Source organism: Amphiura filiformis, chromosome 9 (assembly GCF_039555335.1).
Source record: "Amphiura filiformis chromosome 9, Afil_fr2py, whole genome shotgun sequence".
Taxonomy (NCBI): Eukaryota; Metazoa; Echinodermata; class Ophiuroidea; order Amphilepidida; family Amphiuridae; genus Amphiura; species Amphiura filiformis.
The window spans coordinates 11,202,216-11,220,259 of NC_092636.1; the positions used below are offsets into that span (position 1 = coordinate 11,202,216).

General features: G+C 37.1%; 1 protein-coding gene across 1 annotated transcript in view; it reads left to right on the forward strand.

The window, feature by feature from the left end:
• Positions 1–18,044, forward strand: part of LOC140159973 (uncharacterized) — a 161,872-nt gene that overhangs the window by 69,887 nt on the left and 73,941 nt on the right. The window contains exons 8-10 of the mRNA XM_072183240.1: positions 597–640; positions 2,027–2,143; positions 2,613–2,732. Of these exons, the coding sequence (XP_072039341.1) occupies positions 597–640; positions 2,027–2,143; positions 2,613–2,732 (281 nt within the window). The remainder of the gene's footprint in view (positions 1–596; positions 641–2,026; positions 2,144–2,612; positions 2,733–18,044) is intronic.

An 18,044-nucleotide genomic window follows, 5' to 3' on the forward strand; every position in this document is an offset into this window, starting at 1 on the left:
TCTGATGTGCTCTCACATCCCACAAAAATACTGTGCAAACGTCGCTGTTCAAGCCCTTAACAAATATATAATAGAGGGATTTACAAAATAAAAATTCCTTTAAAAAGGAATGGGGCACCCAAATGGGAGCTTTGATGTGATGTGCAGAAATGTAACCGTTTGGCTATATTGTTTTCTTCTTTAAAACAATAATGTAACATTAGCAATAGTAAGCAAAGAAAGATTAGGAAATGTAAAGCATATTGTAGTGGGAGAGGTGTACATTACAACAATGATATTCAATATACATCATGCAATGTGACAGGCAGGTCGTGCTTTGCATTCCAGAGGGAGGCTGCTTGTTAAAGGACATAGCCATCAGAAAAGGACTAACTCTTACTCGGTCTCGGATTATGCACTCCAAATAAAGTTGAGATTCGAACCCTAAACCTGTGGTTGGTTTGTGAAATGTGTGTATCAACCATTAAATTAAATCAAGAAACAATAAGTTGTAGGTTTCAGGCGGGTGAGTTACGTTGATTGCTATACCTGCCGGATTGGCTGTGCAAAAAAACAAAAAACATTAATAATGTATGTCCATTGTGTTTTTGTTCTAGTGCAAGTGATGAAGTGAGGTGTATCACTGTACATATCAATGATGGTAAGTGTTCACACCTTATTAGGGAACAAACCAAAAGTTCGATGACATCCTATAATAAAGCGAAAATATTTTCGGTAGTGGGAGGGGTCTGATTATGTTTGTAAAAAAATAGTTAAAATATCAGTCAACATTTATTTTCAGGAATTGTCAACATTTTACACTTATGTTTCAGGGAGGGAGGGGTCAGCCTTCTAACGAAAGTACTTTCGTTTATAAGACGTCATGGTTTATTCCATTTATACCTGTAATTTCCAGACTAATTACATTTAAGTACAAACCACCACACCTGGGGATCCCTGTCATGCCTGCAGGCATTACATGCCCCAACTAATAGCCGTTGTTCCTACCACCCAATTTCCCCCTCCCGAGTTCAGAGGCATTCCAACCAGGGGGGATTGGGGGACAAGTGTCTGCCGCCCAGACTCGAATCACAAAATGTACCAAAAGTTGTAATGTGCATCAGTGGCATAGCATGAGTCGTCGACCAGGGGGATTGGCCATGATTGGGGCACCGAGCCTGATTGGGGGGGCAAAGTCTAAATTTTCAAATCAATTGTGGGCACATGCCCCCCCCCATACTCTCTAAATTCCTAAGATAAAAAAGTTAATCTATATGATTGCGATGAGGGACAAATCCAAGCTATTACAAATTCTTAATCTAATAGATTGAAATTAATATTTTTAATCCAATAGATTGAAATTCAAATCCATATTAGATTAGGAATTTTGAGAGTACCCCAATGACCTCATACCACTGATGCGCATCTTCCCTTGACCCGGTTGGGCCAAAATTGTCCACATTTTGGCCCATTTTAATGTTCAAATTTTTGCACATTCGCTATTCGCTATTTTAGTAGCGGGATGATTTGAAATTTTTTCCCCTTGGCTTGGTGGGCCCCCTTGCCCAGATTCTAAGTTCGATGAGGAGATTACACATTACAAAATTCTGCACCCTACTATGGTTAATGTATTCATGCCTCACATATCCCAGGAGAGAAGAAAAGTACTTGAATAGTGTAGAAATGACTCACACAGTGGCGGCACTATGAGGAGAGGTGCAAATATTTTTCTTGCCCCCCCCCCTCTCCCCCAGTTTGCACCCCCTCACTTTTAAGGCAAAAAACAAATTACAAACATTTCCACTTTTTGCGGCAATTTTGTGCAACATTCAATGATTTTCCCCCCTCCCCCAATTCAATTTCCCCCACCAATGCACCAATGCCTCCCAGAGAAAAGTTCCTGGCACCGCCACATGAAATTAAGAACGGTATTAAAATCATCAGAATTAATAAATATATTGACAACAAAATAAATTGGAGCTTGTCACTTGTTTATGTCTGCCCTTATTTTGTGTGTGTGTTTGTTTGTTTATTTGTTTAATTCCAGATCCAGTTACGTGTGATCCCAATCCATGTAACAATAATGGAGCATGCAGTATTAATGGACAGGGAGTCGCTGAATGTGATTGTGTAGATGACTGGACAGGATCTTTGTGTCAAACAGGTATGAAAATCGCAATACTAAAAATCCCAAAGGCAAATGTTTTCCTATTGGGTTGCCCCCCCCCCCCTGGGTTTTCCGACTGTTTTCTGTGCACCTTTAATTTCCTGCTTGGCATTTTTGCGGGCATTTTTTATTCTCTTCTCCAATTTGCAGTTCTTGGCCAGTGTATAAATCATGGCCCATACCAGGGAAAGGGGTACTCGAGTTATGTGTATTGTGCAGTGGCGGCACCAGGATTTTTTTTTGGGGGGGTTCATTGGGGCAAAGTGAATTCAGAGGGGGGCAAAATCAACAAAGTTTGCTCAAAATTGCTGCAATAAGTGGAAATGTTTGTATTTTTTGGTTTTTAGTGGTGGACAAGGGGGGGCAGTTAAAAAATAAATGTATACCTACTCAAAAAATAAAATTCAAAAACTTTTCAAAGATATCTTTCATCGCATTGGCTAATACTTTTGTTTTACACACACAGCTGGTGGCTGTAACCCAAATCCCTGTCAAAATGGAGGTACATGTGCACATGATGTAAATACTGGTGCTCGTGACAGCTGTACCTGCACTGGTCAATGGCAAGGAGATATTTGCGAAACAGGTAAGCGTGGTATATAATATTCAAGTCATATTATAACATTTCCATAAAAATAGATTAGTATTTCTTTTCCATAAAATGTTAGCTTTTACTGTCAGATATGGGGCTGTGCAATAATTATGAGCCCTGGGGAGGGTAACATTGGGGGAGAAATTTTGGCGAGCGAAGAGGGGGGGGCAAGCACGGGAAAGCAATTTTTGGCCCCCCAAAAAAATAACATCATAAATATCATCACACACGCCCGGGCGGTGTGATGATATTATGATGGCTAATGATGATCTAACAATTCAGAGCATATACACCAAAAGTTTCTTTTATGTGCATTTCAATGTTCCATTTATTTGGTGGTATGTGTCCTTGTTGCAATATTATATGTTGTGCGCCCTTAACTTTTCTTATCCTTTATAGAGAGCCCGTAGTACAATCAAAATTTTGCGATCGTGATTCGTGATTTGAAAATGCTGTGTATAGTAAAGGTTGTGGTGAAAATGAAATGTATAAACAAATCTATTGAATTATAGTTATAGGCAGTATAAAATACAAGCCTAAATAATGCATTAGTGTAAACTAATGATCTGTGGGTAAGTCTTGAGATAAATTGTAGTTGTAGCTTAAAATTTAGTACAGTAAAAATGAAAGACATAAATTGTGTTTGTCATGTGTATGATAATTTGATGAAAGCTTAAGTTAAATCACATGGACGCCTGACATAGGCCATAAGCACCATATTCTGGGGTGCATAACTGTTTAATGACTTTTGACATGCATATGCATGCATTCTTTTGTCGAGAGTGACATGGTCTTTCAATTCGTGCTGTGTGTCCTTGGCAGACTTGACTACCCGGAGGGAGGGTAGGGGGGGTTGTTCGAAAATGTCTAACTTTCGTATGAACAACCGATAGCTTGTGATACGAAGTTAGAACGTGCAAGGATTTGCGCTCATGTAACGTACCTTCACTGACCTTGTTTAGTACATGTACACGGTTGGCATACAGGTCCCAATATCATGCATTAAATGAATAAAAACTTCTTCCTGAAGTTTCTTATTGTCTCAAAAATATGAGGATATATTGTTCTTGACATATTACCGACACACTACTGTGCTATACTCCTGCATCAGTTCGTCATTATTGTACTTACTAAAATCGTCATTTTGTGTAAATTTTTCTGGAGTGATCGCCGGACATCAACAACATGTGGCGGCCGCCATATTGTAATTAAATACCGGGTTAAATACACACTTGCAACACTGCCAATTGATGACGCGCAGCCAAATTGTGTTATCTATAATTTTTTTTTTTTTTTTTTTTGTTATCTATAATTTTTCACTATCTTTTGCATGTTTTCTGAGGTGATTGGTTACAAATATTAAAAATATTGTGATTAAAATCAAATAGCATTGGTATTTTCCCTTTCTTTGAATTTTTCGTTAAAAAAACCCAGGTGACCTATGGTACCTTGCAAGCTTGAGGCTCCATGAAGCGGGTGGGGAAAAAGTCGTGGGGGACCGGCGAACCAGTCAGTCGTCAAAACAACTGCGATCAAGAAAGATCGCAGAACTACAGGACCTATTACCGTTTTTTAAATGGTCAGAATTTGTACTTTGGCACCTGTATTTCCGGTTAAAAATAAGCAAATTATCTTGCGAAGATACATAAATGTTAGCCAAACTAAATTGTAGCCAAATTTGATAATTTAAAAAATTGTTTTAGAGCGTTTTAAAACAGTTGACGAATCTCTGACTCAGGCAGGTATCATTGCACATTCTAACTTTCGTATCACAAGCTATCGGTTGTTCATACGAATTACGAAAGTTAGAAATTTTCGAACAAGGGGGGGGGGCACTGGTCATTGACAAGGGGGTATCACGTGGCCATGAAGTTTCAAAAAGCACCCTAAACAAGTATGTGCAACGACTGAAAATACACCCCTAAACAAGTATAACAAGTGTAATTTCCTACCCTAAACAAGTATTGGCGTTTTTTACCCCTTAGCAAGTAAAACATATATTTTCGACACCCTAAGCAAGTAATACTACTTGAAGCTCCATTTTCATTGTTTTCTAATATATAGTAACTCAGTAATGGTTCTGCTACCAGGGCATATACGTCTAGCCCTCTTCTTTTGTTCCATTATCTATTGTATTTCTTTTGTTCAAAGTCTGGTCAACTGTTGATTATATCAAGTAATGTGGACAGGTCAAGATAATCTGGACAGGTCAAGATAATCTTGGTCAGGTCAAGAAATTTTGAACAAGAGACGTACATGTTCATATTTAGAAACACTGGCCACATTATTTGATTTTTTTTGGACATTTCAACAAACTTAAAATGCATCAAAGTACATTATGACGTGATCAAACTAGAGAGGGCTCTAATTTTGACTTTTACATATTTTACACGATCAGCATAAATTATTATGCAAGTTTATGCATATTAGATTTAAATGAAGATGGTAAACAATACTTGTGTGTATTGAATGACACCAAGAACACCTCTATTGAATAATGCAAATTAGTTTGTATTATGTCTCTTAAAGCCTGTATAATTAGGACGGGATGTCAATCTACCTTTGTCCCCCTTTTCCCAACTAACGCAGATTCCGACAAAGTAGGTAACAAAACATAGCCATGAGGTCTTACAAATTAAGTTCAACCAAGGATATTTTGCACCTAAAATGCAGTACATTACAGGCCACAGGACTAGATGTAGAAAAACTAGTAACTACAACAATCCGCGGCCTCACCCCAACCAAAATAGGTCGAGGAGGGTACCCAGGAATATGCGTTGATTAGGTTCAGGACATTTGTTGTATAAGTATATTAAAGATAAATATATATTCTATGGTGTTAAATGAGTTACCGTCATATCTAGGTAAAACCCACCCACTTTTTAATTTGACCTTTGAACTATTTACATATTCATTATTAATATTACGAATATGTATAAAGAATGAATAAGGCTATCGAGTGAATTGAATAGAATCTCCCGTTTAACGCGTTAAATAGATTGAAATCAATGCTGTATTGATTTTATTAAATCACTTGCAATAAGACTCATAGACTCGAACGCAGGACACATGAGGAGAATATTACACTGTCCCGGTGTGTTTTTATTTTGGAAAAACCTAAACTTACACAAGATAATCATATCAGCTTTTCCAGTTTGTCTTTTGGAAAATGAATCAACCATAACAACAAATTCGTTTATTTTGGCTCACCAGATATGTAAGATAAGCGGTTCAAAACAGACCATTACCATAGATAATCGGTGTCTTGTTGAGGTATGGTTAGCATGTTAGTCGCTCGGAAGGCTCGACCCCTTGAGTCTCGCCTTCGGCGACATGCTCACCATACCTCAACAAGACACCGATTATCTATGGTAATGGTCTGTTTTGAACCGTTTATCTACTACAGAATAGGAGCTATTTTAAAATTCCAAAATAAATGTCACATTATTTAAGCTGGGAGCGATAATTGTACCTTAAGGGCAGAGTAATGGGAGAGAATGTGGACCTTTTCGGGCTTCATAATTCTGAATTGTATGTCCAAAGTATATAAAACTATACATTTTTGGAAAGGAAATGAGTCAAGGAATCCCATGGTGACGTCAGATTTGTTCAAAAATTTTAAGTTTTTGAAAAAATCACAAAAATTCACTTTTTTGCTCCAATTTTTTTTTGTCAACTTAGAAAAAAATTCGTTCGGAGTAAAAACAATTCAGTTACCTTTTCATGAAGAAGAGACATGATCTTAGGGAAGGTTTTTTATTTTTTTGAAATTAAGTCTCTTTTTTCAAATATTGAAAAAAAAAACATGTGAAAAAAAGCCATTTTGTCACTCTATTAAGCTAAAAATTGCACATAAAGGTGTATATTTGTTTGAAACAAATATTTTGAAAAAATGAAAAAAGCTTCCTCTAAAGGATAGTGCAAAAAGTTTACCCTTTGCTTGCATATTTTTCGAGTTATCTTGTCACAAAAATCGCGCAATATTGTCAAAAGTGAACTCTGAGAAATCGACGTTTTAGTAAAAAAAAATGTCAAAATTATGCACAAAACGTCCTTAAATTTTAAAACGGTAAGACTTTCACACTTGTAAAAGCTGTATCTGGTGCATGGTCTAAATATGCATCTTTTTGCACCAATGAATCTATAATATCTGCTTTCAGTGCGCCAAAATTCAAAATAATTAAAAATCTAAGTGGCATTTTGACTGCAAATTTTGTTTTGTTGACACCACAATTTGCTGGCGTTAACAACATACCGAATGCGCTTTGACTGCGTTGGGCATACGCGCAGAGTTACGCCGCGTCACGAATCGCGTGCGTAATCACAATATTTCGCATTCGCGCATTTCTGACTCATTATTTCCCGCCAATTTACTATTATACTAAGCTGTCTTGAGCCATGTGACTTTTTAGAGTTGAAAAGAGTGAAATAAATCAAGCAAAAATACAAATAAATATTAGCAAGTTATATTTTATCAGTTTCAAGTGAAAGAATACATCTTAGTGTTGATAAATATCAAAAAATCTCAAATTCGGTCGTGGACGAATGTGTCTTCCATTACTCTGGCCTTAAGCTGATATATAGTATCAGAGAGCCTGGGAGGGGAATTAAATGAAAAGTCGGCAATCGTTTATGGATTTAAAGAAGAGACTAAACAGAGAACTACACAGTCAAGTCTGGGGATAAATATGAAGGACATGAAACTTAAATGAAGGACTGGAGTCTGGACGGACCCTAAATACGTAAATCTGTTGTGAAAAAGATACCCCTTTTCTCTGATTTCCATGTTTTTGACACCCTATTCACGATACGTACGTACAGTGCCTGATCGTTAAAAAAAAGACCCTTTTTAGGTGATTTTTTGGCCACGCATGATACCCCCTTGTCAATGACCAGTGGCCCCCCCTATGCTTCAGTGGTCATGAAAGGATTCAATACTATAGATAACCTTTGCCCCAATAAATTATTGGGGCAAACATATTGGGATTATTCACCAAGCTATTGTCAGAAACTGCTCCTCGGAAGATGTATCATAAGAACTCAGTCCTCAAATGATAGTCATATAACAACCAAAAGATAAATGACTGACTATCATTGAAGACTGAGTTCCGCAGTCTATAGACGCCTACTGACAAAAGTGACGTAGCACGTGGTACCATTTAGAATAACTTTAGTTCACAATATACATGCAAACATAATGGCACAATTTCTGACCGCTTGCCATTGCTTACAATTTCTGTCCCCTAGCCAACTGAACTGGTCTTCGGTTTGAACCATCTCTGACTCTAATGAGATTCTCTTAGTCTGGTGCCGAAACCCAAAATATTGTCTTAACCCAAAAATAGCGTCCGCACAATGTTTTTTTGTTGTTTCTATATCGTCAAGACCTACTGATTCAGAAACTGACTGATGCCACCTCAGCACCCTTGGGCATTTCGAGATATTCAAGATGGCCGCCAATATGGCTATCATCACATATAAATAGCCATATATCAGCTATATTAGCCGGTATGGTCGATGATTTTGGCGTCTTTGAATAGCTAGGTTTTAGGGGTCAGCAATTTCATATCCCTCCTTATATAAACCACTGAAATCTTCTTCTACATCGAAATCCAATATGGTCGCCAAAATGGCCGCCACCACATAATAAATAGCTACGTATCAGCTATATAAACAGGTATAGAAATGTTGTTAGTGTCTTTAAATAGGTTTTAGGGATCAATGAGTTCATATGTGTCCTATATAAACCACTGAAGTCTTCATTCACATTGAAATCCAATATGGTCGCCAAAATGGCTGTCACCATGCACCACTACATATAAATAGCTATAATAATCAGGTATGGTGCTGATGTTAATGCCTTAATATGTCATAGGGGTCAATGAGCTCATAATTGGCACATATTTGTCCTTATTTAAAACAAGTCTTTATTCACATTGGAATCCATGGAGGCCACCATCTTACATGAATGGCTACATCTGAGTGTGAGGTATAACAATGATATAAACAGCTTTGATTATGTTTAATGGGAAGATGTGGTCACTTATTCATCAGATTCGTCATCATAATCCGCATGATCACTTTGCTCATGACAGTTTCTGTCCATCTGACAACCACAGGATATCATCCTGAATATTTTTTGAAGGTGCTGGTTGCACAATATCGGGTAATGTCACTTGTTTGGTTCAGCCAACCCAACTGACAAGGATCAGGTGGATCCTAGTTTAAAACTGGCCCTATAGATGCTAATTTACAAATACGCTCGTTTTTCGTTTTCAGCAAATGCCCCGGTTGTTGGTGGCAAGGTTTCAACTTAGGTGATGTGGTTGTCACTTTCCGTTTTGTAATTTTCGACAACCAAGTGCTGTAGTACCAGATCGCTTACATTGTCCCAGTTGACTGCTTGCATCACATACTGCATCAAAGGTGGTAGCCTCTGCAATTATGTCATCCACGGCTTGCTCCATATCACCCAACTCCTAACTTCAGCCCTTTAGAAGCACTTTGATAACAGTTGCCTTTTCCAATCTCCCAACGATATGCCACAATGTCAGAGCCAGGGAGGATATGAGCAACCAGAAGTTGTGGTACAATATCTACATGCTTCTTTGCGGACGATGCAAGACTTTAATGTTTGCACGCTTGGAACTAATGCCGTCCATAGAAAGGTTACAGGTAGTAATATGTGGGCAACACGTATCATCATTCTCAATCCCTTGGTTGGCAATAAAGACAACCTGCTGGTCATCAGCTTTGCATTGTTCGTTTTCATATAATCAGTCCGCTGGATCACAATACCCAAATTTACTTCTTGTGGAATAGTCACAGCACATCGATGAGCTACAGTGTTTGTTTGCTGAAGATCTCAGTGAATAGATTCATCAGGTTTGTAAGACATATCAATTAGAAATTTTCGCTTGACAAAACCAGTAAGTTTTTACTTACTCTCTAATATTTCGTCCTACACGTCGGAGGACTTCTTCAGATGTGAAACATCTGATCCACTTTCCCGGGAAACTGACTTCCGGTTGTGATTGGTCTTGTATCCAGTCTTTTAAAGTGGGTCATATACGTAACTTAGGAAATAAGTGCCTTCCTCTCTATTCATGGTCTTTGTCCCCCTCTTTCTGATCTCCATCGCTTCTCGTACTTCTCTGGATCTTCTGATATGCTCTTTGCCAAGTATCTTGGAGTCCTCCCAGTAGACAACATGATTTGCTCTAGCGACATGATCAGATATGGCTGACTTCGTTTGTTCTTGCTCCGATGTCCTTCGCTCTGACCGAGTGAACCTTTTCTCATTCGCTTTCCTAACCTCCGCTTGATGTTCTGCGAGCCTAATCCCGAACAACCGAGAGGTTTCACCAACGTAACTAAGATCACAATTTTGGCAGCCGATCTCATAAATGCAATTGCCTGTCTTTAGTTCGTCTCTCTTGTCCTTTGGGTGGACCAAAATCTTTTTGAGGGTTTGGTGGGGCTTCATTGCAGTGTCTACTTTGTGTTTTTTGAAAATTCTTTGAACACGTTCAGAGATTCCATTGACATAAGGGAGCACTACCATCCCCTTGCTTTTGTCCTCAAACTTTTGATCTTTCTTAGCGCTAGGTTTCACAGTCGATTTAGATAATTTTGTTTCATTTTTTCTTTGACTTGGTCTACTGCCCATTTAGGATAGCCACAGTTTTTAAGGGCTCCACGCACATGTTTTTCTTCATTTTCTCTATCCGTTTCTTCCGTGACCACGCTGTACATACGGTCAAATAGAGTTTGGACCACACCCATTTTCTGATGGAGAGGGTGTTCTGACTTAAAACTGAGATATTGGTCAGTATGGGTTGGTTTCCTATATACCAGGAGCTTTACCGTACCATCAGGTTTCTGAACAATAAGCGTGTCGAGAAATGGTATTTGCCCTTCTTTCTCTTCTTCGGACGTGAATTTTACACTGTCCGTTTTGTCAACTTGGTTTAAGTGATCAGTTAAATTCTGGACTTCACCTGTTTTTATGATTTCAAGCACGTCATCCACATAACGACGCCAATACCGTGTTTGTATAGTGAAAAAACAAACACTGTAACACATCGACTTGTTTTGCAAGATCTTTCACACAATTCCAGAGCTGTTGACAAATGATGGCGATGATCTGAACATTGTTCTTAATGCCATTAAGTGTGATTTGCTTCTGTACAGGGAATTGATGTTGAATACTGCCTTGTTTTCCAGCGCTTTTGCTAAATGCTCACAAAATGCTTGCCACTGCATTGCAGTATTGTATGCATCAACATCTCAGCTTGTGTACCCTGATTTGTCAAAATTCTTTCTCGTAAATATAGTTTAGTGCCGAAACCCAAAATATCATCTTAATCCACACCATGTTTTGTTGTATAGTGAAAAAACAAACACTGTAACACATCGACTTGTTGTGCAAGATCTACCACATTTGTTGTAGCCAACAACTCAGGCATTTGCTGAAAATGTAAAACGAGCTCATTTGCAACTTATCACATGGGAGCGATCATTTTCTCCCCGATCATCCACCTGATCTTGATCCATGTCACTTGGGGTGGATGAAAGATGAAAACAAGCCTGTGACATTACCAGATAATGTAGTTGTACGTGATGAATAAATGACCACATAAGCCCCTTCAATATAATCAAAGCTGTTTATATCACTGTTATAGCTCTTAAGCACACTCGGCACTTAGATGTAACAATTCAAATATGAAATTTGTTGACCCTAAAGCCTATTTAAAGGAACTAACATCGATCACCATAGCTGTTTATATAAGCCATTTTATATGTGATGGTGGGCATTTTGGTGGCCATATTGGATTTCAGTGTGAATGAATACTTCAGTGGTTTTGATAAGGCCAGATATGAATTGGTTGACCCCTAAAACTCATTTTAGGACACTAAAACCATCACCATACCTGTTTATATATAGCTAATATATGGCTATTTATATGTGGCGGCGGCCATTTTGGCGGCCATATTGGATTATTTCAGCGTGAATCAAGACTTCTGTGGTTTAGATAAGGACTAATATGAAGTCGTTGACCTCTAAAACCCATTCAAAGACACTAAAATCATCACCATACCTGTTTATATAGCTGATATATGGCTATTTATATGTGGTGGCGGTCATTTTGGCGGCCATATTGGATTATTTCAGCATGAATAAAGACTTCTGTGGTTTTGATAAGGCCAAATATGAATTGGTTGACCCCTAAAACTCATTTCAAGACACTAAAATCATCACCATCCCTGTTTATATAGCTGATATATGGCTATTTATATGCGGCGGCGGTTATTTTGGAGGCCATATTGGATTTTAGCGTGAATACAGACTTCTGTGGTTTAGATAAGGACTAATATGAATTCGTTGACCTCGAAAACCTATTCAAAGACACTAAAATCATCACCATACCTGTTTATATAGCTGATATATGGCTATTTATATGTGATGGCAGCCATTTTGGCGGCCATCTTGGATATCTCGAAATGCCCAAGGGTGCTGAGGTGGCATCAGTCAGTTTCTGAATCAGTAGGTCTTGGTGATATAGAAACAAGAAAAAAACATTGTGCGGACGCTACATTTGGGTTTTCTACTTGGGCACCAGACTATCTCTGTCTGGGTTGTTCCATCTATTGCACTTATCCATGCAGTTCTCACATCTGTCATACTGGGACACCCTTGCAAAATCCCTATTGGTTTGTACAAGGCCTTTCAGTTCCAGCCCATCTCTGCATAGATTTAGTTATTTATTTATTTTATTCCCCTGATAAATCAAATTTTGAATTGTTTCACCAAGACATATTTATTTTATGACATGTTTTGTGATTTCTGCCATTAAGTGCAATGGTAAGTGTGTCCCCTTCGTGTCAGAGGGTGTGAGATTTAATAAACCAGAATCCCAGCAAAAATAACCTTTTGAGGATTCTATCTTACCCAGAAGAAAAAAGCTTGTGCACTTAAATGTATTTTTTTGTATTTCAGAATTTTAGAATTTTTTTTAATTTCCAAAATTATGTGAAAGGGTTAGAACTCCTTCCTATAATTAGCCATTTTGATGAGATGAGGCTAAATAAAGTAATTGAAACTTGATTAATATATATTTAAATGCATTTACTAAACATGCTAATAATACAGGTCCGATTTTGGGGTTCCCTTTTGGGGGTTTGGGCAAGGGTGTTAGGCTACTTGGGCTTGGGTGGGTTTGTATACATGTAGTAAGGTTTGGGAAGGGGTTAGAGTTTGTGTAAGGGTAGGAAAATCGATTTTTTTTTGAAATAAAATTAAAAATTTTTTTTTTTTTACATACGCTTACACGGTTAACCGACGGATCGTGGTCTGTTTAAGGTTGGTCTGAACCCTGGAATTATGGAAACTTTCGGGCCTCATAACTTCTAAATTGTTGGTCTAAAATATATAAAAGTATACATATTTAGAATGGCAAAGACTTGATAAGTTCATCTGTGAGGTCAAATTTGGGCCAAAATGGCACTTTTGGCCCAAAATCCCAAAAATAACGGTTTTGGCCCACTTCTTTTAGTGCACCGTAACAAAAAAATTCTTGGGCCAAATTTTTTTTTTAATTTTTAAAACTAGATAAAATATCTGGGATCCGTTTTTTCATTTTTTTGAATTTTGCCCAATTTCACCAAAAATATTTGAAATTTGTGCCAAAATCTGGCTTTTTTATGATTTTTTTGAAAAATCAGCATTTTTTGACCATTTTTGGCGCAAATTTCTCAAAGTTAGTCGAAATTCAAAAAAATGAAAAAACGGGTCCTAGATATTTTGATCTAGTTTTTAAAAATTAATAATAAAAAAATTTGGCCCAAGAATTTTTTTTGTTACGGTGCACAAAAAAGAAGTGGGCCAAAAAAAAACATTATTTTTGGGGTTTTGGGCCAAAAAGTGCCATTTTGGCCCAAATTTGACCTCACAGATGAACTTATCAAGTCTTTGCCATTCTAAATATGTATACTTTTATATACTTTAGACCAACAATTTAGAAGTTATGAGGCCCGAAAGTTTCCATAATTCCAGGGTTCAGACTAACCTTAAACGGTTAGACAAATAACCGTGAATTTACACCCCTAGTTCAAAATCGGCAAAGCGCAATAAATTACACACGCAAAAATTACCACTTTTTTTACAGCACTTGTAAATCAATGATTTTAGACTATAAATGTTAGTATAAGATATTTTTGAAATAAATTTCAAAAATATGTTGGGGTTGACATTTCATATCAATTTTGAGTTTTCAATGAAATTTATGAAAGAAAATCCAGTATCGGCGTGTGTGACGTACGTAACTCTGTACCTTACCATTCATGATTACGGGGAGTGCACGCAAAATCTTAATAAATTTTACTGATAATAGGCTTACCAATAGTAACTAATTTGTGCTGGTCATGCTTCTGTACTTACAGTGAAAAAAAGTATTTTGGTCATGAAACTTAAAGCAATATTATAACATTTTCAAACAAAATAGATTAGCATTTCTTTGCCATAAAATGTTAGCTTTTACTGTCAGATATATCCCTTTTATTTTTGAGCCGAACAACTACGGCAAAGCAAAGAAAATTGGAATTTACTACCAGCGCATGTGTCGCCAATACATACCACTCCTTCGGTCATGTTGTGGTACGACCCTTTGTTGGGTATATCACCGTCATACGCCAAGGCATACATACTGTGTGTTATGAACATCGTGTATGCGTTTCGACTAACGATTCCATCGTAATAATAAATGGCTGAATCAGCCTTTTATTCAAAATCTCTGATTTTGACAAAACTACAGCACCTAGAGTCTTGATAGTTGCAGGGTATATTGGTTTAATAAAGTACAATTTAATCGTGTAAAAAAATGAATTAAAAAATTCAGTGAGGGCGTCCTCCTCAGCAAATGTTATAATATGGCTTTAATGCTTTATTATGGTCTCATTGTTTGATTGATAACCCATGCATGAATACAGTATTTCCCATCTGTTCTGCCTTTGGTTATTCATTGATTTGTGAAATGTAAACGCACCCGTACGTAAGGACCGTCGATGTTAGGATTTTAAAAAATCGATATATCGGTCACTCATTATCGATAATAATCGATAAATCGATTTTCCTCCCAATTTTAGTGACCTGAAAATTCAAGTCACTAAGCTTCTAAAATTTGAATTAGGCATATGGAAATGTATTAGAAACTTTTAATAGTGGTGAGGTAAAATAACACTTATTGATTCTAGAAGTTTTTACATTTCAAAACACGTCTGTACTGACATAATTGCGGCAGTACACTGCTTACGCCCGATTTTTGGATTTTTTTTTCATTATCGGCAACTCCGATATATCGATTTTCTTCCGAAAGTGATATCGGCGATATTGATATTATTGGATAGCCGATTTTTTGATTATTATCAATTCATCGACGGTCCTTACCTGTACGTGAGCAAAGCATTCAGCATTTAAAGAGATCGAGTTTAGCACTAAAAAATTTCCATATGCTTTTTAAAGCCATATTAAATTTATGATCTTTTAAAAATGATTTTGGTGAATTTTTTTTCAAATGAGCCATTCCATGTCAACTCCTGGGATGTGCACCGCAGCACCTCTTCAATTTTTTTCTTTTTCTGTGTGGTGGTAGATATTGATGAGAAAGTAAAATCCTGAAAATTTGAACTTCATACGCTATTTCGTTTTCCTGTGGCATCAATTTGAAATTTAGGGGGATCAGCGTAAAAAATGTGTCGCAATGCGAAAGACGATGTTTGGAGGTCCATAAATGTATAAAGATAACCCCCTACAACTTTGAAAGGTATGTATCCTGGGGTACTTAAGGGGGTACTACACCCCTGCCAAAATTTATGCCTATTTCTGCATTTTTCTTTAAAATTATAGCGCATTGGGGACAAGTAAGATATGTATATTATAGGGGCAAGGACTACAACTACTGCACTATAAATTTTATTTCAGCACAGACAACAGTTGTGGGGTTACAGTCAAAAATGAGGAAAACCAATATTTGATCAATAAATCAATAACTACTTGCTTTGAGTTGCTGAATTTTCAGTACAGTAGTTGTAGTCCTTGCCCCTATAATATACATATCTTACTTGTCACCAATGTGCTATAATTTTTGAGAAAAATGCAAAAATAGGTATAAAATTGGCCAGGGGTGTAGTACCCCCTTAATTGTGTAGAGTTCAAATCTGGCATCAAAATACTTGTAACTCCTTTACTTTAAAAGATACAGGGCCCTCAAAATGCAACTTTGTCCATCCAGGACCAACTTCGGGGGGTCAGAACTCCATAAGTAAAAATAATTTTTGTCCATTTGTTTGCCAGTCGGAACCCTTTGGTAGGACATTAATCTTATCCAATATTGAGTCATTTAGGATAATTTTAGCTGAGATATTACCCATGCAAAACTCCAATAGTACATTTTTTGTAAATTTTGACCCCCTGAAAACCAATGTCAGACAATTTGCCCCTCAACTTTAGGTATGTTGAAAATATGTTCTTGAACAACATTTCTGAGAAATAGTGGCTTGGGGTCTTGATGACTTTGCATTAAAAACATCAGTTAGGCTTGCCTACTCACATAGGAGTCATTCCAGCCACATCAACAAAAAGGGTTGGTTGGTCATTGGTCATCCCCTCAAATTTTGCTGAAAATCATTTCTAGCAAACCTCTATGAGCATAATGATCACATGGAAAAAAAAAATGAATGCTCAACTCCAAGCGGTTTTGGAGATATGGCTTGTCAAAATTTCGCTCAGATCCCACTTTTGCTCTCTCGAGTTAGTCGTTGAATTAGTAGCGTTTTGGGACAATCATATGTTGACTTTGCAAAAAAGATATTATACTGAAAAGTACTACCTGGGGTGACTTTTACCCAGAAAAACAGAATCTGGCCTCAGAAACATTGTATCTTATCTACTGAAAACGTTATGGGTCTCTCAAAACCTCTTTTCGTTTCGTTTTTGACAAATACATTTTCACAAAACGAAACAAGGTTTTGAGAGACCCATAACTTTTTAAGTAGATAAGATACACTGTTTCTGAGGCCAGATTCTGTTTTTCTGGGTAAAAGTCACACCAGTTAGTACTTTTCAGCATAATATCATTTTTCAAAGTCAAAATATGAGTGTCCCAAAACTACTAATTCAACGACATGACTTCGAGAGAGCAAAAAAGTGCGGTCTGGGCCAAATTTTGACAAGCCATATCTCCAAAACCGCTTGGAGTTGAGCATTCATTTTTTGTTGTTGATGTGGCTGGAATGACTCCTATGTGAGTAGGCAAGCCTAACTGATGATTGATTAATTGATGGTGGGGCAAATTGTCTGACATTGGTTTTCAGGGGGGTCAAAATTTACAAAAAATGTACTATTGGAGTTTTGCATGGGTAATATCTCAGCTAAAATTATCCTAATTGACTCAATATTGGATAAGAGTAATGTCCTACCAAAGGGTTCCGACTGGCAAAAAAATGGACAAAAATTATTTTTACTTTTGGAGTTCTGACCCCAAGTTGGTCCTGGATGGACAAAGTTGCATTTTGAGGGCCCTGTATCTTTTAAAGTAAAGGAGTTGCAAGTTTTCTGATGGCAGATTTGAACTCTACACAATTAAGTACCCCAGGATACATACTTTTCAAAGTTGTAGGGGGTTCTCTTTATACATTTATGGACCTCCAAACATTGTCTTTCGCGTTGCGACACATTTTTTACGCTGATCCCCCTAAATTTCAAATTGATGCCACGGGAAAATGAAATAGCGTATGAAGCTCAAATTTTCAAGATTTTACTTTCTCATCAATATCTACCACCACACAGAAAAAGAAAAAAATTGAAGAGGTGCTGGGGTGCACATCCCAGGAGTTGACATGGAATGACTCAAATGTGATTTTTGGCATGTTTGTAGATGCTTACATAATACATATATTGGATTCAGCAAAATCAATTTTGTTTTTCGGACAACAGAGCAAGTTTGAATTAAAGGCCCATTCAGTGATTTGCTCATCCAGACGATCATAAAAATCATCAAAATTAAGATTTTGGTACCTTTGTTATTGTCATAGATGTGCTAGCCTGCACGTAGTTTAGGTGAAAGCCATCTATAAAAGACAAAATAAGACATTTTACATGAATCTGTAATGCTGACAGTACATAATTATAAATTAACTACGGGGCCTAAACTTTTTCAATGATGCTGTTTCCTTGTTTTTTTGCCCAAATTTTTCATTTCAGAAATACATATAATGACAATTTTAACAACTTATACTTCACTTTCAAGG